Source organism: Mus pahari, chromosome 22, assembly GCF_900095145.1.
Source record: "Mus pahari chromosome 22, PAHARI_EIJ_v1.1, whole genome shotgun sequence".
NCBI lineage: Eukaryota > Metazoa > Chordata > Mammalia > Rodentia > Muridae > Mus > Mus pahari.
In genome coordinates this window covers 7348591-7372136 of record NC_034611.1, presented here as the reverse complement: position 1 = coordinate 7372136, position 23546 = coordinate 7348591, and the positions used below count along the sequence as shown (strand labels likewise).

Here is a 23546-nt window from a genome sequence, read left to right as displayed (position 1 = left end):
GACTCAGGCCAGTCAGGGCTCTGTAGTCAGATGCTATTTTATTTGAAGTTGAATTACATTTTTACTAATAGACTGTCAAGAGAAGGCACAAGAAAAACTGAAAAGTTTGTGACCTTGGTGTGATTTAATGCTAGGATTCTTTGATTACTTTGATAGGCAGGATTTGAACACAATAGGTCTAGTAAGTCTTTTCTTCCCATAAACAAGAGCACCAGAAGCAACCCCACTCACAAAACCACAGAAGGACAATTTCATGTGATAGTTTTATTACAGTGCTAATACTCAGGACACCACACAGCACCTTAGTCTTCTAAGCTGATTTTTGGTAACTGGGTTAAAAGTGTTACTTGAGCTTCTTTTCCTTTCACATACCAGCTTTGAGGAAAAGTACTTGGTGGTAACTAAGCAACGTTAATCTGATTAAACAGTTTATCCTTAATAACCTGAGACATCAGTCCATGGATGGCTTCTATGGTGGTTTTACAGCTGGAAAGAAGAAACACACAATGTTACACATTGAAAGCTGCTTCCAACATCATTCCTCCAGCATGCTCATTCCCGAATGCCCAAGAGGGACTCCATTCTATCCATACTCTTCAATCACACCAATTTTTCCTTGTTTTTTTTTTTTTTTTTTTTTAAATGTTCGGCTTTGCATGTTAAGTGTTTTATTAAATTAGTCCCTTCATAAAAGAATAACTTTGATAAAATTTATAAGTTAATTTTGCTACTCTGACTTTGGGAAAAATTCTGTTTTGAGGACAAACTATACATTCATTATGGATCTGTATAGTATTATTCAGGAATTATATACTGATTTCTGCAGTATATTAAAAAATATTATTCCTGGGGCTGACAAGATGGCTCAGTTGGGCAAAGGTTCTTACTACTTGAGTTCGATCCATGAGGTCGAAAAAGAGCAGATCCTACAAGCTGTCTTGTGAACACCATGTGCACAGCTGGGAAATGTACATACACACACACACAGAGCACATGCATGGCACACATAAATGTACAAGAAATTTTAAACTCTGTTATTCCTTAGTATAACCTAAAAAAAAAATCTTAAAAGGATTCTGTTTTTTGAAATAGCTATAAATATCCTCTAGAGAGTTGAAAGTCAGGTCATTGGTGAAGGACTTGAGATTTCAGAAATGATAAAAAAATGACAAAGCTCCACCAATATTGAGAAGCATTAACTTTTTATTACAGTAATTCACAGGAAGAAGTTTTCTATTTTCATTCATTGCACTACATTTTTTAAAATAAAAGTGAAGAAATCCTCTGAGGAAAAAGAAAAGAATAAAATGAACAAAAACCAAAACCAAGAAACAAATCCATGTGCCATGCTCAGCACTGAAAAATGAATATAGATAAAGCATTAATTCTAGACATAACGATAGGTTAAGCAAACGTGACTCACTTGGGCCCTTCTACCGTCTGAAAGCCAATGAGATGTTTCTTGGTTTGTGGTGCTAGGGATGGAACCAGAGCCCTGTGCAAGGCAGGTAAGCGCTCAGCCTCTGAGCCCCATCTCACCGCCCAGCCATCAAGATTTGCTTTATCATTCCTCCACCTTTCTTCCTATGGAACAATCTCCACCCCCGAAACTTTAAAAAAATACTCAAAGACAATTTTATTGGAGTTTTAAGAGAAAAACATAATATAGGTGGAAATCCTGGCAGGTGCCAGGAGATGGAGGAAAGTCATACGTTTCAAGTTTGGCAAGGAATAGAAACAGACGGCTTAGGAAAATAAGGAAAACATTACCACCATGAGTGGAAACGGGCCAGTGGGTCAAAGAGCGAGCCCTAGAGCCTTACAGAACGATGCTGAAGTAGAGAGGGACGTGCCAGCTTTCGGCTGCCCAAACAGTCTATCTTCCTCCTGCCCACAGCATATTAAAACTCAAGTTTCTGTAGCAGTAAATCTTAGTTTTTAAACCCTGTTTGGTATATGCATCAGAAGGCTACATCTAAGTTGTCAGAGACCACATCGCAAGGAAATACTTAGGAAGTAAAACATGGGATAATAAGAATTATCCAATGCAGAAAGAATAATTGTAGCCCAAAGAGTTAACAGAAAATCTGTTCCATGATATTCTGGAATCTGAAATTTGGCAAATTAAAGAAATCTTAATTTAATCTTAGTCCTTCATCCTCTGTAAGCCTCCCCAAGCCCCATTCCTGCTAAAAAGATATAGTCAGGGACCAACTTTCCTTGTACACCTGTGGGTAAACCGATAAAGGGTGACGTGGCATTTTCTATATTTCTAGCTCTGTGAGTTGAACTTTCTCTTTTCCTTAATATCCCCTACAATTTCAAAGCGTGAATTTAAAATTTACATGTGACTTTTAAAAAGGGTTAAGCAAATAATATTCAGACATCATCCTAAGGTGTACTAAAGTAAAGCATATGCAGTCAGAATCCACTACTGGTAAATTCTGAGTCAGGGCAGGAGCCCCGCACGTGTCCTTACCTGTCTCTAGTAGCTTTGGCAAGTTTGTCTTCCGACTTGCGGTCATGTGTTTCTAAGCCCAACATGAAACTGCCACGTCCCAGTTGGGCTTCCGACTGCTCTAACTTCTCAGACAGATCAAACACCTGGCCTGTGGTGTAGTCTGCATTCTGTGGAGAAAGTGGGACTGTGTCATTGTACTACACAAGGTTACCATAAAAATAAAAATTCTGTTTTCTTCCACAGCTAAGACTGCTTTCAGGGACCATGTACATATAAAACAAGTACTCCACCAGTTATGTTTTGAGATAGGATCTTGCTAGTTTCCCAACTTCTTGGTCTTACTCTCCTGCACAGCTGGAATTACAGGTATATACCCATTCTGTGTACACACACATACACACACAAACATACACATACACACATACACTTTTTTGAGACAGGGTTTCACTATGTAGTCCCAGTTGGCCTGGAGCTTGTTATATAGGCCAGGCTGGCCTTGAACTCAGATCTGTCTGCCTCTGCCTCCTGAGTGCTGGGAATAAAGGCATGGGCTATCATGTCTGGCAAAAAATGCACTGATTTTTATGCAAATTAACATTTTATTTATAAATAAAATCAATGTATAGATGGAACGGATAGGCAGTGAAGAAGTTAGGTTATTGCTGAAAAACTGTTCCTAAATATATTAATTCAATTGTAGATTTTTAAAAAATAATTTCAAGATTGAAGGTGGAATTTTCTCCTTTGTTTAAATTAAATATTTGCTATCATGAAGGCTTTGAGGAACTCCCAAGCAAGTGAAGGTTCTGGCCCTGCTGCAGATGAGTTGGGAACCCTGAACCATGCCTCCCGATCTCTTCTGAAAATAGAAGAGGGCAGCAGTCATTTCCACCTTAGACCTAGTCTGAAAATGAAATAATACGTCTAAAGCTCTTATGACTGTCCAGGACATCTTACAAAGGCTTAATAATTATCTAGCTTTGTGACTGTACTTATTAGAGTGCTACTTTATGCCCTTGTTTACACCTATATTTGAGAAATCTATTATGCACACACTTTTCTTTAATATTACATATATTAGATATTTTACAAATTGAAAAATATTAAAGGTTTGATACATACATTTAACAGCCTCTCTCCCTACATATCTGTGTCAAGTGTGGAGCTGGGGCTTGCATTTAGTCTTGTACAAGCACATTCTACCACCAAACTGAATCCCCAGGCTTCTCTATTCCTATTTTATTTGTTTTGAGACAAAGTATTAAATAGCTGAGGCTCTAACTCACTAAGTAGTTATAATAGATTATAAGTGTATGCTCCATGCCTTGCTAATTGTAATGTTGTACATCTTTTTGTATCTTTTTTTTTTTTTAGTCTAAAAAACCCCAACTATGTGTGGGTGGTACATGCCTATAATCTTTGAAATGCAGACACAGGAAGACAAGTTGTTATGTTAAACATTTCTTTTGGCTTTTTTGAGACAGGGTTCTCTGTGTAGCCTTGGCTGTCCGGGAACCTGACCTGTAGATTAGGCTGAATGAGAATCCAGAGATCCACCTGCCTCTGTCTCCCCAGTGCTGGGATTAAAGGCGTGTGCTGCTACTACCACACAACTAAAATTTTTTCCTTAAACATTTTTTTAAATTGTATTTATTTATTTATTTATTTATTCTCTCTTTGTGTTTGTGTGTTTGCATGTGCCACAGCATACATGTGGCAGAGGAAAATCTGCAGGAGTTGATTCTCTCATTCCGCCAAATGGGTTCCAGGGATCACCTGTTACCGAACTCTGTGGTGAGTGCCGTACCTTACTAAGCCATCTCTTCTGTCGATTTATAGCTCTAGCAACTGTAAGTGTAATCAAGGCAGTCTCAGATACAGTGTCAATTCTGGGCCAGTCACGGCTATACAGGGGCAAGGCCTTGTCTCAGGCTGGTGAGGTAGCTCAGACGGTGAAGGCACTTGAGACCTGTCCCAACTACTACTGTCCTCATATTACAATGCTGGCACAGGACAGTCATAGGACCAAGCAGGTCCCCTGCCTGCGTCTACTGCTGTTGTCCTAGCGTCCTCTCTTCTTACCACCAGGTATCACTTCTGACTGCAAATACACTTGTGTCTAAGGCAACATACACTTCGAAGTGCTTGGCACCGGGATACATAATATTTGCTATTATGATTGCTCTCCTCCTTTATTTTTGTTTAAAACAAGAAGGTCCCATGTGGCTCAGACTGGCCTCAAGCTTACTGTGTGCTAAGGAAGACCTGGAACTACCAATTCTCTTGACAAAACCTCTCAAGTCCCAAAGACGGGCATTACAGACACGTGCCCAACTTGCTCTTTTTAATGCTGCTACTTCTACTAAGTAGAACACAAACCATGTCAAGGTTATGTTTAAGACATTAATAAATAGACTCAAGTGAGTCTTTCCAAGAATATAATGCCCCAAACAAAACACTAGCAATCATCAAGGCAGGCTTTTTCTCAGTTGTAGTGTATGTAATGATACATCGAGTGCCACTGCCACCATTTTACACCAGACAGGTCCAGCCACTCCAGCTGGATGTGACGGCACATACCTACAATCCCAGCACTCAGAGGGTAGAGACAAAATTTCAGGGCCATCCCTGACTGTATGGCAAACTATAAGGCTAGTCTGGAGCAGAGGGGACAAACCACGTTCTGAAGGTCACCAAGGACTAGTAGTAGTCTCAGATTTGTTTTCAAACCCCGTTTATTTCAAATTATACTCTATTACATGAAGTAGACTTTTTTTTATCAGAAAGTAAAAACAACAATAAAACTGCTAAGCTCTAAATATATTACCATTAAATATATATCCATAAATAATAATAATATCAATATTAGATTTTAATGATGTATTGGGAACTATTGAGTTAATGTTTTTCTTTGTCTGGGATTTGTAATGATCTTCAGATTTCTTTCAGGACCTCTTTCTAGTGATACTGTGAGCCTTTAATACAGGTCTTCATGTTGTGGTGACCTCCACCCATGAATTACATAGTTGCTAATTCATAACTGTAATTTTGCTATTGTTATGAACTGTAATGTAAACATCTGAGATGAGGTTCCTGTGACAGTCTTGACGCACCAGGCTAGAGTATTATGTGTCAGAGACCTACCTGTTATCTGAGGCAACAAAAAACAGTATTTTTGTTTCTTCCTCTATGAACTTCTTTAAGGCACAAGCATATCTCCCCCTATTTGGATGGCCTAGCATCCTCATCTAGCTCGGGACAGAACCCTGCTCCAGCCTTGAGATTATGTCATTCTGTGAAATGAAGTTCCAAATACCAATTTTTGTCACTTGGCTACAAGTGAAATTAATAAGTGAAATTAATCACTTGCCTGTGACCCCAACACTCAAGCCCCTGAAGTCATGGGCTGGTAAGATGGCTCAGTGTGTGAAGGAGCTTGCTGCGAAGCCTGACAACCTGAGTTTGATCACTGGGGCCTACATACAAGAAGAGAACTGACACTGCTGGGTTGGCCTTTGGCCTTCATAGGTTTGAGTTAACCATGCGTCGACTTGGGCTTCAGAGTAAAACGAAATTCAAATGAAACAAGTCCAGTACTTACAGTAAGCAAGCTAGAGGAGCTCAGGGTATTCACCCAGTATTTATTCCACAAAAGCTCAAGCAGTTTACGATCCAAAGAGGATTTGAAATATGAGACTTCTAAGGCATAATATCTATAAAACAAGAGCACACATTTGGCAGGTGAAAAAAATGCAGTTATATTGGATAGAAGTTTTCCCTACACCTAAGCAAAATTATATTTTATAGTCATATAGTTGAACAATAGCTATGTGTTACTGAGCTCACCAAATAAAGACAGGCTGAGCCAAATGGTTTTTCAACCTTTGTGAAAATTCTAGAAGTGATCCATAGATCTCCCACTTCTTCCTCTTTCTATCGAGGCCTGCGTGCTTTAGAAAAGCATGCCTTATAGTTCTGAAGGTGCCTAGAAACATTTCTATTGCTTTGAAAGGTAGTTCACTTATAATACAGAGGACCAAGGGGAATTTAGTTAAACATCTGAAAAAACCTATTATTACTATTGAAAGACAGTCCTGGCTGGCCCGGAACTCATTGTATTGAGAGCATGCTGGCCTTGAACATACAGACCCTCCCTCACCCCCAACTTCTGCCTCCCAAATGCTGGGATTAAAGGTGTGTGTGACCGTGACAGACTTTTTTTTTTTTAAAGTAATAAGTATTTAAATATCTTAGCTGATTGTAAACCAATGGATATAAGGAAGCACAAGAACATTCCTTACTCTGAGAAACTCATCATTCAGATCAAAGTTAAATATGATAAAATATACTCGGCAATAGTTACTGACGCTACAGTGTACATATAAAGGAGCCGCCCCTATATTAGAGATTAACAAGTTCTTTTTTTTGTGTTTTTTAAAATTTTTATTTATCTTATATGGGTACACTGTAGCTGTCTTCAGACACACCAGAAGAGGGCATCGGATCCCATTACAGATGGTTGTAAGCCACCATGTGGTTGCTGGGAATTGAATTCAGGAGCTCTGGAAGAGCAGACAGTGCTCTTAACGGCTGAGCCATCTCTCTAGTTTGATAGCAAGTTCTTAAGAGTAGAAGAACTCAACTGGTCATTTGGAGCTTGCACTGAGAAGTTCCAATGTAATGCTTGCAAAAGTCTTTAATGGGCTGGTGAGGTGGCTCAGCCAGTAACAGCATTTGCTGTGCAACATCTGGAGACCTGAGTTGGACCTCTGAACCTAAGACATAAAGGTAGAAAGAGACAACGGATCCCACAAAGGTTGTCCTGCTGTCTCTCTTCATACCTGTGCCATGGCATACCTACACATATAAAAGTACATCTGTTTGGCTGAACGATTAGCAAGAGCAGAGTTATGTGAAGAAAACCCAGAAAGCTATGTTGTGGTCTCATTTGTGGAAATCATTTATTTTATTAAAAGCTAAGAAATTTAACCTTTATCCTCTGGTTTCCTGGGACTCACAGAAGGAGTCTGTGCAGAGCAGTGATACAGGAGAGGGAGTTTCAGAAATCTGGCTATGGCAGTACATCTGGGTGTTAAGAGAAAGTGAGGATGGATACCCAGAAAGGATACCCAGAAAGGATGTCCATGGAGCAGGCAGACAGACAGAGAAAAAGGCTCAGGCACCGAGGCCACTTCCCTCAGGCCACGTTGAAGAAAAAAAAAAGGTGGGCACAATGTGGTTCTTGATTAAAGTTCAGCAGTGAGGATAAGAAGTTGACTTTAGGGGCTGGCAAGATGGCTCAGTGGTTGAGATCACTGGCTGCTCTTCTAGAGGGCCCAGGTTCAATTCCCAGCACCCAACATGGCAGCTCACACTTGCCTGTGTAACTCCAGTTCCAGGGCATCCAACACCCTTGCACAGACATGCATATATGCAGGCAAAACCAATGCACATGGAGTAAAAATAAACACTGAAAAAATGTTGACCTCAGAATGAAGTGAAGGCCTTTGAAGGTTAAGATACATGTGCCTGCCAAGCCAGGTGGTGGTGGCCCATGCCTTTAATCCCAGCACCTGGGAGGCAGAAGCAGGCAGATAGATCTCTGAGGCTGAGGCTTCCTGGTCTACAGAGTGTGTTCCAGGACAGACAGGACTACAAAGAAACCCTGTCTCAAAAAAAAAAAAAAAAAAAAAAAAAAAGAAGAAGAAAAGACACATGTGAGAACAAGAGGGGCATTTCTTTAAGCATTGTCTTTATCTTTCATGCTTTACCTATGTTCTGATTTACTGTGTGTTCAATGGACAGGGAAGCAGAATGAGAGGTCTAATGAGTGCAGTTCTGTGGATCTGGTGTCTTCCAAAGGCCGTGTGTTGAGCACTTGAGCCACAGAGACAATGGAGGTGGATGAAACTTTAGGCAGTGGGACCCAGTGGAAGGACATGAGGTGATTAGGCACACCAGCTTCCTTAAAGCCTCTTTAACTGGCTCCACTTCCCAGCCATCATGAAGTGAGAACCTTTCATTTTAACATACTCTCACTGTGATGTAGAATTAGAAACAACTGGACCAAAACTGACTGAAGACTGAAACTTGAAACAGGAAGTAAAACTTTCCTTCTCAGAAATGATCCCAGGTATACTGTGATAGTATTTCTACACGAGGCTGAGGAGCAGGTACGTCCTGCTGACTTATGTCCTGGTGACTCCCACAACCCACATGATGAAAAAAGGAAAATTTTTTTTGGGGGGGGGGTTATTTGAGACAGGGTTTCTCTGTGTAGCCCTGGCTGTCCTGGAACTCACTCTGTAGACCAGGCTGGCCTTGAACTCAGAAATCTGCCTGCCTCTGCCTCCCGAGTGCTGGGATTAAAGACGTGTGCCACTACTGCCTAGCGAAAGAAAGGAATTGACTCTTGCATATTTTCTTCTGACCATGGTAAATGAGCCCACATACTTGCATACATGCACAGAAATAAATAAAGATAAAAAAAACTTTTTAAAAATGCCATAGTTATTACTCAAACCTTAGTATTTATTATTATACACAAAACAGACATTCAGGAAGGAATGTATGAGGCGGGGCTCAGCTTTAGAAGTGAAGGGTTAATGCAGTGCGAGGTTTTAAAGTTCTAACACTAAAGAAATCATGCTTCTACTTTGCTTGTGATTTTGTTTATATAGAATTCTGTTGGAACACATCTTTATTATGCATGAAGGCCTGCCTGTGCTACAAGTTCATTCCATGTAACCTGAGTATTAATAAAGCTAAGACTCATAAATAAGGAGCTATGCGTGGCAGCACTCAGGAGGTAAAAAAATCCATTCAAGACCAGCCTTGCTATATGAAAACCTGTCTAAGACAACAATAGGTAGGATGTGGGTGTGGTGATGCCCCTTTAACTCTAGCACTCAGGAGGCAGAGGCAGACAGATCTCTGGGAGTTATAGGCCAGTATGGTCTACAGAGTGAATTCCAGGGCTAGAGAGACCCCCAAAAAACTAAAACCAAACCTCAGAAGGTGGGGGGATGGAGATTAGTAAAGGGGTGCTACAGCACACACAAGGTTCTGGGTTCAAAGTCTGGCACTCACTACAAGGACAAACAAAGAAAACATCTGTATTCTACTTCTGTCTAGGTCTGACCACTTAAAGCATCAAAGATCCTACAGTGAAGACCTCACAGGTTAGTCACCGGATGCAGTAGTTTGAATTAGAATGATCCCATAGATTCACATATTTGAATACTTAGTCCCTACCAGCTTGGAAAGGATTAGGTGTGGCATTGTTGGAGAAGGTGTGTCACTGAGAGTGGGCTTTAGGTTCCAAAAGTCCCCACCATTCAGTTAGCCCTCTCTTTTTCCCCTGCCTCTCTCCTGTGGATCAGACATAAGCTCTAGCCCCTTGTCTGCCTGCTACTCTGCTTTCTACCAAGATCGTCACAGACTAATTCTCTGGAACCATGAGCCACAGATGAAATGCTTTCTCACAGATGAAAAAGCTGACTGGGTCATGGTGTTTTGTCATGGCAATAGAAAAGTAACTAAATCTTCCATTACTTGGGAATGGCAGGCAGGCAAACCCTCTGAAGGTTGAGTCTGCATCCTTTGACATTTCTAAAACCTTCCACATCACTCTGCTGTTGTGCCTGACAACTGTCCAATTACTCACTGTTTGCAATGCACACCAAAATCTTCTATTTTATTAAGTGGGATAGTCTGGTACTCAGAAGGTCCTTCATCAGGAGGTTTGTAGCCCTAAACCAAAACAAAGAAAACAGAAAAGTAAAAATAACAAAAAGCAAAGTTTTTTCTGCAGCTTTTTATGTATGCGACCAAATTCAGGGCAGGCAAATAGTAAGCATCAATATTTGAATAACAGCTGGGCCTGCTGCTTTACACGTTCTTTTCAGTTCCAGCGAGGTGGAGACAAAGGACTGCTGGTACTGTGTACCTGAGCTAATATCCACTGTGGACTACAGGCTCCTTTCATGAATGGAAATGAATTCAGCTTGATTCTCTAGTACTATGTCGAGTTGCCACCGGCACACAAATGTTCTTTTGGTAAATAAAACCTTGTGTTTGGTAAGATGAATATGTAACAGAAATGTGTTTTTGTGTGATATGAGCTAGAGCAGTTTGCAATTTTGTATCTGAAATTCTTCTACACTAAAAAAGATATTACAAAGGTACAGCTCAGGGGTTGAGTACTTGCCTAGTACTGCTGGCACTGAAAAAAAAAAAAAAAAAAAGAAAAAAAAAAGAAAGAAAAAACAAAATAAAAAGAAGGAGAAAAGCCTGTGTATAAATGTGAGAAGCTAAGCCTGGATCCCAGGACCCACACAACACAGGCCTGGTTAGCACACAACTGCGCTTCCAGCTGTCCATGGTCAGATGAGAAGTGGAGATAGCATCCACAGAAGCCTGCTAGCATGTACTCAGTGAAAAGTTAAAAGATCCTGTCTCAAACAAGGTGGAAGGAGGGGACTGACTCCCAAAGGTCTCTTCTGACCTGTAGACCAGTGTCTGCACTCATGAACACATCACCCCTGAGATGACACATATTTGCAGTTCTAGTACTTCTGATGTAAGTAAATTCAAGGCTAATCTCGACTACATGAGTTTGCCCCTTCTTAGCTCCTCCATCCAAATTACCTTTGGATACGTCCTAAAGGCGCCAAGATTCACTTTTCCTGCAGATATTGTTCTGGTTGGGTCAATCTACAAGAGACAGATGGCCAACATGAGCCATATGCTTCACCGAGTCAACATCAGAAACGGAAACAAACAAATATAGCATCATATACATGTACACTGATCTAGCAAACAACCTGAAAATAACCAAAATGATTAGAGAAGTTCAGTGAATTAGCAATACTTCAGTTAAATCATTGATTAGACTTAAGTTATTATATCTCCAAAGGACATTTGTTTAGTATTATTTAAGCTGTACATGCTACTTGGCAAGACCATCTTTAAAACAAACGCATGAATTAACTGAGAAACTACCCTTCTATAGCTGCCCCCTTTAATGGATGGACGGCTGTTTCCTCCTAAAAATCCAGATTGTATTTAAAACACTCTGGACATAAAAGAAGACAACTTCCAGCGATTTCTGCTTCTCTAATTCAGTCAACCCTGACTAAATGCCTATGGAAGAGTGTGGGGTGCAGCGAGGTCAAGACTCCCCACGTAGACTAATACCAGAGCTTCATTTTTTTACCATGCTGTTTTAGTTTTCCAGTATTCTTTCTTTAGCAAATCTTCTTGAAGAACCTAATAAAAGCATCTATGTAAAAAATCCATGCATAGATATGCATGTCTGTAACCTTAGCATTGTATGGAAGGAAAGCAAAGGGGAAGGTCTGTGAACTGGTTAGTCAGCCTCGCCAAAATATTAAGCCCCCAGTTAGTACTTACCACCACCGCTACAAATGGTTCTTGAAACTGCTGGTTAAGCATCTGTGTACTAACATCAATCCCGGAGAGCCAGCAGCCATAACCAGGGTGGCTATGATACCAACCAATTGCATTCTCAAGGCGGCCAACCTAACACATCAAAGAAAAAAGCTTGCTTGAGGAATGGTTTAATCTCAGAGATACTGTCATTTACAGGTTTTATGTAGCGTCCAATAACAGCGTGCAACAAATGCTGCTCTGAAGTTAAGGAATTTCGGAACAGATAATACATGTACACAGTGTGAAACTATCAAGGTACAAGAACAAGGGTATCCAGTCTCCTTCTCTTTTTTCTCCTCTGTTTCTCAGCCCGGACATCACTCTAACATCTTATACACCCTCACAGATACTCTGCAGATTAACAAACATATCTGCACATAGCTGCATATCACATTGTAAATTGAAGAAACAATTCTGGAGCTTGTTGCACATAAGTTAAGATATAAATATAGATATGCCTTTTTAAAAGCTAGCCTACATAGATCCTGAACTCAAGGCTTAGGAATGCCAAGCATCAACTCTACCACCAACTCACATCTCCAGCCTACAGTTATTTATTTTTTTTTAAAACACAACTGACAGTGAAAATGAAAATGTATCTTGGAAGGACTCCCTCCACCAACCTAATATTACAAATCTCACGAGACTTTCAAAATTTCACATAAAAACTGTTCAATTTAAAATGTGGAAGCCGGGCGTGGTGGCGCACACCTTTAATCCCAGCACTCGAGAGGCAGGCGGATTTCTGAGTTCGAGGCCAGCCTGGTCTACAAAGTGAGTTCCAGGACAGCCAGGGCTATACAGAAAACCCCGTCTCGAAAAACCAAAAAAAAAAAAACTAAAATGCATAGCCCTGGCTGTCCTGGAACTCACTTTGTAGACCAGGCTGGCCTCGAACTCAGAAATCCGCCTGCCTCTGCCTCCCGAGTGCTGGGATTAAAGGCGTGTGCCACCACGCCCAGCTTAAAATATGGAATTTAATGTGAAAAGGACAGTTTTAAGTTCAGAAACCCAGAAGACATCTTGAGACTCTTAGAGATTTTTAAATTTAAGAAACAATATTTTTACCTGTTTGGCATTTTCTATGTATGCCGCCATATACTCGTACGCAGCAGCCTGAGCATTTACTCTAGTTTCCGTGCCCTCTACAGGCAAAGCGAAACTATCCATGATGATCATGGTCTCTCCATCAACTTTCCCGAGCATCAAACCCATCACTTCCAAGTTGCCTCCTGATCTGGCATGCATCACCATTTTCAGTAGAGCCAATGCTGAGATTTTGCAGTATTTAAAGTAGTGGTGACTACAAAACAAAATTACACTGTGATTAAGGTTCTTATTTAGTGTACAATTTCAGAAGACATTCTCTGTGAAAATAACTAAGTTCTGAAGGGATTGATAGTGATGGAAGGGGAGGATGGACCATGGGAGGAGAATAAGAGCAGCAAGCATGAAGTACCTGGAGGTAACGTCACAGCTCAGCCACTTACTCGGGTAAAATAGAGTCTGAGATAAATTTTACTATACTGCTGAAGTGAGGGAATAATGATCAACTCCACAGGCCTTTTTTCTCAATCAACATGGAATTATTATACCTGATTACCCTCCTAGGCTTAACTTTCTGACCTTAATTTATTGAGTTATTAATTAAGTAATTTATTTACTTATTAACTGTGGTACATGTTTATAGTGTGCCATCAGATGGCGTGTGGAGGTGACAGGGGCTGTCAGGGGTCCTTCTCTACCTTTCGTTTTGTTTTAAGACTGCGTTTTTCTGTATAACCTGGCTGTCTAGTAGTCCAGGCTGTCCTTGGAACTTGATCACCCACCTCTGCTGAGATTAAATGTGGGTGTCACCATGCCCAGCTCATTTTCCTGTTTTATTACTTCATCCCCTGAGACAGAGCCTCTTGTTACCGAAAGCTCACTGTCTTGGCGAGGCTGACTGACCAGCTTACAGACCTTCTTTTCTCTGCTTTCCTTCAACACAATGCTAAAAGGTTACAGACACACACATCCACACATGGATTTTTACACACACGCTGGGGATTTGAACTCAGGTCTGCGTGCTTGACAGCAAGTATTGTTACCTACAGAGCCAGAGGATTTAATTTCTACAAATGTGACCTCTGAAATTGACCTGCTTAGGTCTAAAATCTTACACTGACACTCCCTACCTGAGAGAGTAGGGCCACTTAGTGTCTATGCCAGATCACATATCTATAAGTAGATATTTCACCTGTTAGTATGAAAAGCACACAGGAAGTGCTTAGCTTAGTCCCACAGACACTGAAACCTAAGGTCCTGTTAGGCTTATTAACCTGTTTTAAGATATTCTCAAAAAAAGTGTGTTAGCTTGTGGTTTCCTTCTGATAGCATCTTGAAAGGGATCTAGTATCTTTACTTCTTTGACTAACCATTGTATGTGATTAAACTCTTTTTTTTGGGGGGGGGGGGGGAGACAGGGTTTCTCTGTATAGCCCTGGCTGTCCTGGAACTTACTCTGTAGACCAGGCTGGCCTTGAACTCAGAAATCCGCCTGCCTCTGCCTCCCGAGTGCTGGGATTAAAGGCGTGCACCACCACGCCCGGCTGTGATTAAACTCGTGAACAACAGTTTAAAATCCCTGATGTACTCTACATGTTAATAGTAACATAGCCATCTACAGCCATAGATGGTGAAGAAGTCATGAGTTTACATCCACCTAAACCGTGTCGCTTGTTTTAGGAACAGCCAAGTAATCTGTGTGGGTCACTCAGCATTGCCATGGCCTGTTGGATGCAAGCAACCAAGTATAGCTTTCGTTAGAGTTCAACCACAAGCTCAAAGTTACTGAGACCATCTTGGAAATCAAGATATAAATTTAAAAACTGGCTTCTCCATCTACTTGGGAAAAAGATAAAAACAACCATTACTATGCTCTTCTTACATATGGTTCATCCCAGAACTTCTTAATAAATTACCTTATCTAACCTTCATGACATCATTAATAGCTACATTTAACCTTTATCTTATAGATAAGTTTACATACTTTAGTTTCCTAATGCCAGTCAACAGTCTAAGTGCCAGTTATGAGACTTGATTTTTCAGTCTACTGAACCTAAGCTCATGGTTATAGTATGATCATGAGGTGTGTTTCTGAATGTATTTGCTTATTTTCCTATTTACAGAAGGGGAAAGAAAGTACAGTACTGGACTGTCAAGATTATTAAATGACACGAAAATTTTCAGGCCAGTGCCAGGCCCACTGTAAGAACTCAATAAACACTGCAAGTAGAGTACTGACAGTTAAAGCCAGCTTTGCCACCAGAACAAAACACCTGGAAACAGCAAGGCAATCTACTGAGCCACTTTTTGTAATTTTTTTCTTCACTCTCCTTAACACAATTTGTCCTAAAGATCATCTGACTCGTCGTCAATCCCAAAGATACATGGATTTGGCTGGGGAAAATAGCTTCTAAGCTCTATCTTATAATTCCTGGCTTACATGAATTGTTGTAGTAGTATTGTAGGGAACTGGTAAGAGGATTTGGTATGTCTCTAAATGTCTCTAAAGAGCTAAAAAAAAAAAAAAAATCATCCCAAGACCTCATGGATTTTTTTTTTTTTTTAAATCAATGCCCTGCTCATTCGATTTCTGAAAACAGCCACGTTCTACAGTTTGGGATCTACTGAAGGCTGCAACAAATTGCATGTAGCCACCAGGTTCAAGGCTGAGTGGGTGAGATTTACAAAAATAATCATGTGGACAAAGTCGCACCCTAAGTCAGCCCTTTACACGCCCTGGAGGCAAGAAACTTTCTAAAAGGGGAATCGAAGCAGGCCCTAGCGGACTGACAAGGCCGACTAAGGCCGCTGTGGCCAATATTCGGTCGACGCCCCCCAGAAAGCCAAGCTCTCCACGCCCTTCATCTCCCACCCCTCGCGGGTCTCTCACAATCCCGCCACCCCTGCCCTCCCCTGCGTCTCGCCAGGGACCTCCTCACTCCTTAGTCCAGGGTTTCGCCGCCAGGATTTCTTGTTGTTGTTTTTTGTCATATTTGTAGATTTCATCGATACTCTGCGCTTCCTGCATGTTGTTGGCCAATTCCCAGGTTTTCTGGGCCATACCACTCCCGGAAGCTGCCATGGCCGACGGACCGGAGAAGCTGTCGCCTCCACAACCACGATGCAACTTTATTCTGCTGGGCCTCAGCGAGCGGGCTTTGGACCTTCCCCACCGCGGGTGCACACTCACTAGACTCTCAAGGCAGCCATGACACTTGAGACCGGAGGTGACGTTGGTCCAGACCATTCGCGCGTCGGGGCGCGGCGGCGGCGCAGCGACATAGAAAACGCTTCCTTAGGGTTGGCTCGGCTCGGCTCGGATTAGTCTTGCGGATGAAGCGAACATGCTGGCTCGGAAATCCGTACGTGTGAAGAGCGAGGGCCGCGGAGCCTCGGCGTGGGAATGGTACAGCCTTCCGCGCCGGAAGGCGGGCCTGTTGCTCTGCCAGGAAGGAGTCGGCCGGCTCCGCCCGTACTGCGCAGACTCAGATGCCACCGTATTGTGTGTAGGAGGGAACTTGTGTCTGGGGGGCTATGTTTCTGTGAGTGTAGGTGCTTCAGACGAAATAAATTGTTTGGAATGCTAAATGTCTCTAGAGAAACAGAGGTGTAAGTATCTCCGGATTATTGCCTTTGGAGGGGGAAGCTCACGTGACTCGTAAGCTAATTCGCGTTGTGTAAAGCCGCGGGGGTTCGTGGTTGGCGTTTCGCTTTTGTGTTTTCGTTACTGTTGCGAGGTGGCAAGCAAAAGTCACCGGTTGCTAAGATGAACTTTTTTGAGGACTTTATATAGGGTAACATTTAATACAAGTGTTAGGTGCTGTGAATGCCTTAGGCTCTACTTTTTAAAAAAGGTTTGTCTCAGTGCAGATTTAATCTCGGCAATCTGTGCCGTTACTGTGAAATTTGTTTAGGTTTTCTTCCCTCACATTCTCATCCTCAGTTGCTCACTAGACTGTAAGTTGAAGGCATGCATGACATTTGTGTGTTTTATTTAATTCTAATGTATTTAATTGTTTCCGTAACACGGTTCTTACAGACTTCTCCAGCTTCAACATCTTCTTTTAGCTCCCCCGATCCAACTTTACATTTTATTAGAACTTTTTTCCTTGGCTTAGTAATATATTAGTTGTTAAGCATTGCTTGAAATGCACTTCTTGACATTTCTGCTTTAGAGCACACAGAATTTAAAAAGCACAGCTCGGATATGCCCTTCCTTAACTCTTCGTCAGTAACTGCTCCTTCACAGGAATTCAAAGGCTCTGTAGCTGCTTCACATGGACCTTATGTTTTTTCCCAGTATGCTTTGTGTTGTATCCCCCCACCCCACCCCCGGGGGTTTTGCAGTTCTGGAACTATGTAGTCCAGGCTGGCCTCAAACTCGAGATCTGCCTGCCTGTTGAGTTCTGGGATTCAAGGCGTACACCACTGCTGCCCGTCTGTATCCTCTTCTAATGCCGGTGCTTATAGCCTGGGCTACAGGAGACCCTGTTTCAAAAAGTCAAAGAGCTGGGCAAACAAAACAGAGCAAGGACATTGCAACATTCTTCTAATTCCAGTACTTGGGAGGTGGAGAATGGCGAATCAAGAGTTCCAACCCCACTTTCTCCCTGGTCTGTTGGAGACAAAATAGCGAAACCAAAAATAAAATAGAACCTTTTTACAGTATAAACTTCGGGCACACTAGGGACATTAGAGTACATTAATATCTTTCGGGTTTTTTTTTTTTTTTTTGACAGGGTTTCTCTGTGTAGCCCTGGCTGTCCTGGAACTCACTCTGTAGACCAGGCTGGCCTCGAACTGAGAAATCCGCCTGCCTCTGTCTCCCAAGTGCTGGGATTAAAGGCCACCACGGCCCTGCACTTTAGTTCTTTCTGAGAAGCTCTTCCAGTGGTAACAATACACAGCCACTCGAAACATACAGAATAACATGTTGAAATGGTAATGAAAGCCCAGGACAGAGAGTTGACCAGACTGCTGGTGCGGACATTTCCTCCTCTCACAGCCACACTTGGTGACTGGAGACCTTCCTGGGCTTGGACGGCTGGGATTTAGCCTGGGAGTGGCCTCCGGGGCTGCAGGGGGCGCCCTCGGCCGCGCGGCCTCCGCCAGCAGCCCGAGGGGGCGGGGCCGCGCCTGGCCGTTGGTGGAGGGCGAGCGGGGGGCTGGGCCTGGGAGGCGGAGCCCTGAGCGGGCGACCGGTTTTTTAGGTCCGCGCCGGGGTCGCCGGAGCCACCGACTGTGGAGCCCGCTGGGAGCGTGGCTTCTCGCTGGGAGTAAGTCCGTGGGTGGCGGGTGTCGAAGGCTGCGCGAAGAGTCGGCGCCCGGGCGCTGGAGGCCGGCCCGGGTCGCTGTAGCCGGGCGGGGGTTCGAGCCTGCCGGGCGGAGCCGGGAAGCTCCGGGGTGTTGTGGGGGCAGGGTTTGAGGCGCGGGTCGCGAGGCGGTGACCCGGCTCGGTCCCAGGTGCCGGTCTCGAGGCTGCCGGGCTGGGGGCGGTGCCCTGCACACGCGCTGCCGACTCCCGGGCGGCCTCTGGGCCATCCGGTTGCCTGACAACGCGTTGACGCTTTCAGAAGCATCTGCCACCCGCTGCGTCTCTGGAGACCTTAGTGGCTCTCCTGGGCCTTCTCTTCTGCAGGCGCATCGCGGCTGCTAAGCCTCACAGAGTGCTTGCACCCGGAGGGCTGGCTGGTTAAAGTTTAACACTTTGCAAGTTAAACTTAAATCTCCATATCCCTAGGAAATCTGCTGCTTTTTTCTCACTCATTGAGAGAACTTTCTCTGCCTTGATATTAGTATCTTTGTGTGGAATTAGAATCTGGTTTGAAAGAAATACATACATACATATATATATGTATATGTATATATATATATATATATATATATGTGTGTGTGTGTGTGTGTGTGTGTGTGTGTGTGTATCTTAGTTTTCTCTCCTCCTACAGAATCCCAGATGTCAAACTCGGCCATCGGCCATTGGCCATGGCTGCAAGTGTCTTTACGTTTTGAGCCATTTTTTCCAGACCCGAATCAAGTTTTCATTAAATGTTAACAGTGAGACTCATCTTTTGAGATATATCTGACTCTGAAGATAATAAGATTAAGAAGATAAAGTAGAAGTTTTGCTAAGACCTAGTTTTCAAACAGTTTGTACTGTGTAAGGTCCTAAAAGCAATCAAAACAATTTTACAGCTGGGTGTGGTGGCACATGCTTTTAGTCCCACCACTTTGGAGACAGAGGTAAGCAAATCTTTTGAGTTTTAGGCCAACCAGAGTTATATAGTGAGACCCTGTCTCCAGGGGGGAAAGAAAAGAAAGGAAAAAAAAAAAAAAGGCCTTATAGAAAGCCAGTTATTCTAAGAAGCTAAGTTTTATGCGGAAGAATGGCTTGTCATGTCAAAAGCAAAAAAGAGCTCCAAGAAAGCAGGGAGACACTGTTTGTTTGTTTGTTTTTGTCCCCCTTTTTGTGAACGTGCTGGTATGAAGTAGTTGCTGACGTGCTCCCATAGAGAGGATCTCTAAAAGAGCGGTTCTCTCTGGGATCTCTGGGATGGTCTGGGAGGGGAGCAGATAGGTTTAGATAAGGCAAACAGGAGAGGAAGCTTTCAGGACACCTTTTCTAAAAGGTGGTTTTTAGGAAAGCAACTCTTAACTATAACAAACTTAAGCAAATTCCAGCTCTTTGGATGTGAGCCTAGCCTTTAATGCCTGAGACATCACCAACCCTCTACACTATTTTTTAAACACCATCCTGGATGTGCTGTGATGTGCCTCTTGAGAGAAGTGTATTAACAATTTTGCATGGCCAAAGCTACTACATGTATGCCTGCTGTTGCTGTTATTGATGTATTGGTGATAGTTGCTCAGGCTTTAAATGCTTTCATTTATTTATTTGCTCCCGATTTTGTATCCTGTTCTCCAACCTCATGCTCTTCCCTCAGTAGCATAACATATGCTTCTTTAGCAAACTTCGGAGTGAATTGTCCAGATTTGGATGGACTGCCTCTTATAGTTTTAATATTTTGGGAGTATATTTGTGAGATAGGGTCTCCATGTATAGCCTAAACTACCTCTGATGCCTCGTCCTTCCAAGTCCTGGAATTATAGGTATGAGCTGCATATCAAACAAAACTTGTGGCCCCTCCCCCATCAGGTGTTTGGGATTGGGTGGCAGTGATCTCCTACTAAGCTACAGCCCCAGCCAATAACAAACAAACAAACATACATATATATATATAGCCTCTTCCCAATTCAGTGTCACCAGAAGTATGAATATTGATAATTTTTTTGAGACAGGGTTTCTCTGTATAGCCCTGGCAGTCCTGGAACTCACTATGTAGACTAGGCTGGCCTCGAACTCAGAAATCCGCCTGCTGCTGCCTCCCGAGAGCTGGGATTAAAGGTGTGCACCATTACCGCCCAGTGCTATTTTTTTTTTAATTGAAGATTTTTTTTTTTTTAGAATTATTTATTTTATGAGAATATACTGTGCAGTCTTCAGACACAACAGAAGAGGGCATCAGATTCCATTACAGATGGTTCTGAGCTACCATGTGGTTGCTGGGAATTGAACTCAGGACCTCTGGAAGAGCAGTCAGTGCTCTTACCACTGAACCATCTCTCCAGCCCCAATATTGCTATTTTTTTGAGACAATGTCTTGCCATATAATATGCTCAAGCTGTCCTGGAACTCACTATATATTTGGTGAAAGTTGTAGACATTTTAATTGTTGGTATCTTTACTAAATCCTTTAATGCTATCTCATATTTGCTCCCCAAATCCTAGACTAACTAAACTGTCTTCACGGCAGGGGATATGATCTAAATATTAATGCAAGAATCATGTGTTATTTTAGTCACCCTCCCCACAAATCTAGCATCCCTTGCAGTCTAGAATTGTACCCTGGTTTACAAGGGGAGCCATCCTCTGTTTCCCATTTTTCCCTAGTTAGGAGAGGAAAGGATGGAGAGAGAATGTTTCCTCTTGCGTTGAGTTGGACTATGACAGCAGCTATCAGTAACGATTTAATTCTCTATTTTAAATCTAGAGGCTTTCCCTCCATTCTTCTCTTATTCCCTCCCTTTCTCCCTTTCTCTCACTTTTTCTTTTCTTTTTTTTCTTTTTGTGGGGAGGTTAGGGTAGGTCCTTTTTTATTTTGGAAATTGATTCAGAATCTTATGCATGCTAAGTACATGCTCTGTTTTTGAGATGTACCTCCAGCCTGGATGCTTTTTAAAAAGTGAATATACAAAGACTATGATAATATAGTGGTAGTTAATAAAGTAACTGGTTTAGTATCAGATTCTTTGTTACTGTGTGATTTATTATTTTTTCTTTATAACTCTGTAGTAAGTAGTATTTTGATTTTATAAATGGAGACTCTGGGTTTTTAGTCCAGATAGTCCAGATCTTTTGATGAAACTTTTTTTTTTAAATTACTTTTTAATAGTCTAGTCGTTGCCCCTCTCCTCCTCCCTTCTATATCCAAGAGGATGTCCCCTTTCACCCCACCAGGCCTCCCCATTACCTGGGGCCACTAGTCTCTAGAGAGTTAGCTTTCTCCCACTGAGGCCAGACTAGGCAGTCCTCTGTTGTAAATGTGTTGGGGGCCTTGGACCTGCTCATGGACTCTGCCTGGTTGGTGGCTCACTGTCTGAGAGATCTCTGGAGTCCAGGTGAGTTGAGACTGCTGGTCTTCCTATGGGGTCACCCTTCTCCTCAGATTCTTGTAGCGTTTCCCTAATTCAACCACAGGGGTCCCAGACTTGAGTATCTGCTTCTCTCTCTGTCAGCTGCTTGTAGGACCTCTCAGAGGACAGCTAGGCGCCTGTCTGCAAGCACTTCATAGCATCAGTAATAGTGTCAGGCCTTGGAGCTGCCCCTTGAGAGCTAGATCTCAAGTTGGGCCAGTCAGTGGATTGATCCCCTTTCCCTCAGCCTCTTCTCCATTTTTGTCCTTTCAGTTCTTTTAGAAAGGAACAATTCTGGGTCAGAATTTTTGGCTGTGGGATGGCAACCCCATCCCTCCACTTGATGCCCTGTCTTTCTTCTGGAGGTGGACTCTACAAGTTCCCTCTCCCCAGTGTTGGTCTAAGGTCTCTCCTTTTGATCCGTGAGAGTCTCTCACCTCCCAGGTCTCTGGTACTTTCAAGAGGGTCTCTCTACCTCCTACCTCCCAAGGTTATCTTTCCATTTATTCTGCTGGCCCTCGGCCTCACTCCTGGCCCCTAACCCCATACCTGATGGTGTCCCCCCCCCCCTTCTCCAACCCAGGGCTCTCCCACTGCCTCCTGTGATTGTTTTCTTCTCCGTCCCTAGTAGGATTGAGGCATCATTACTTGAACCCTTCTGGTTGTTAACTTTCTTGAGTTCTGTGGATTGTATCCTAGGTATTTTGTACTTTTTTGGCTAATGTCAACTTATTAGTGAGTACATAGTATGCATGTCCTTTTGAGTCTGAGTTACCTCACTCAGGATCATATTTTCTAGTTCCATCCATTTGCCTGCAAAATTCATGATGTCCTCATTCTTACTAGCTGAATAGTATTCCGTTGTGTAAATGGACTACATTTTCTGTATCTATTCTTCCGTTATGGGTCATCTGGGTTGTTTCTAGCTTCTGGTTATCACAGATAAGGCTGATGTGAACAGAGTGGAACACATCCATGCCCCTGGGGTATGGTGGGGCATCTTTTGGGTATATGCCCAAGAGTATTCCGGTAGATCTATTTCCAGTTTTCTGAGGAACCTTCAGATTGATTTCCAGAGAGATTGCACCAGTTTTGCAGTCACACCAGCAATGGAAGAGTGTTCCTCTTTCTCCACATCCTTGCCAACATGTACTGTCACCTGAGTTTTTGATCTTAGCCATTCTGATTGCTGTAAGGTGGAATCTCAGGGTCATTTTGATTTGCATTTCCCTGATGACTAAAGACTTTGAACATTTCTTTAAGTGCTTCTTGGCCATCCTTCATAGACATGGAAAGAGTGAAAACAATTAACAATAAAAGAACCTCTGGGGGAATCACCATCCCTGACCTCAAGCTGAACACAGAGCAATAGTGATAAAAACTGCATGGTATTTGTACAGAGACAGACAGGTCAATGAATGGAGTAGAATTGATGACCCAGAAATAAACCTACACACTTATAACACTTGGTCTTTGACAAAGAAGCCAAAAATAAACAACGGAAAAAAGAAAGCATCTTCAATAAATGGTGCTGGTCTAACTGGCATTCTGTATGTAGCAAAATGAAAATAGATACATATTTGTCACTTTATACAAAGCTCAAGTCCAGGTAGATCAAGGACCTCAACACAGAACCGGATTAACTGAATCTAATAGAAGAGAAAGTACCTTGAACTCATTGGCATGGGGAATGGAGGGTGGGGTGGGGAAATTTCCTAAACAGAACTCCAATGGCTCAGGCTCTAAGATCAAGAATTGATAAATGGGACCTCATGAAGTTGAAAAGTTCTGTAAGGCAAAGGACATAGTCAATAGGATAAATTGGCAACCTACAGATTGGGAAAAAATATCTTCACTAACCCCACATCCGATAGAGGGCTAATATCCAAAATAT

At 42.5% G+C, this 23546-nt stretch overlaps 2 protein-coding genes across 10 annotated transcripts in view; one reads left to right on the top strand and one right to left on the bottom strand.

The window, feature by feature from the left end:
- Nucleotides 1-244: 244 nt before the first annotated feature.
- Cops5 (COP9 signalosome subunit 5) lies at nucleotides 245-16404 on the bottom strand. 2 transcript variants are annotated; one of them, XM_021222075.2, is made up of 8 exons: nucleotides 16152-16404; nucleotides 12983-13217; nucleotides 11876-12004; nucleotides 11111-11176; nucleotides 10128-10213; nucleotides 6063-6174; nucleotides 2480-2628; nucleotides 245-486 (listed from the first exon to the last, which is right to left on the bottom strand). In XM_021222075.2, the coding sequence occupies exons 1-8, from the start codon at nucleotides 16241-16243 to the stop codon at nucleotides 402-404; spliced, it is 954 nt and encodes a 317-aa protein (XP_021077734.1). In that variant the 5' UTR covers nucleotides 16244-16404; the 3' UTR covers nucleotides 245-401. The 2 variants fall into 2 exon arrangements, with proteins under 2 accessions (XP_021077734.1, XP_021077733.1); XM_021222074.2 differs by having other exon boundaries at nucleotides 247-486; nucleotides 15901-16400.
- Nucleotides 16315-23546, top strand: part of Cspp1 (centrosome and spindle pole associated protein 1) — an 88943-nt gene continuing 81711 nt past the window's right edge. For 4 of the 8 annotated variants that reach the window (XM_029533237.1, XM_029533239.1, XM_029533235.1 and 1 more), the window contains exon 1: nucleotides 16324-16570. In XM_029533237.1, coding sequence (XP_029389097.1) covers nucleotides 16365-16570 — 206 coding nt within the window. In that variant the 5' untranslated portion in view covers nucleotides 16324-16364. Of the gene's footprint in view, nucleotides 16571-18129; nucleotides 18238-23546 lie in introns of those variants that run through there. The other 4 variants (XM_029533236.1, XM_029533234.1, XM_029533240.1 and 1 more) reach the window with 3 other exon arrangements.

Excerpts from the sequence above, each read along its gene's own strand:
- Cops5 (XM_021222074.2), bottom strand. The coding sequence starts at position 16,208 with ATGGTCTGGACCAACGTCACCTCCGGTCTCAAGTGTCATGGCTGCCTT. Across the intron at positions 13,218-15,900 it reads GCGAAACCCTGGACTAAGGA|TCACCACTACTTTAAATACT; the intron begins GTGAGGAGGTCC and ends TTTGTTTTGTAG. Across the intron at positions 2,629-6,062 it reads GCTCCTCTAGCTTGCTTACT|AATGCAGACTACACCACAGG; the intron begins GTAAGTACTGGA and ends CTTTCTCCACAG.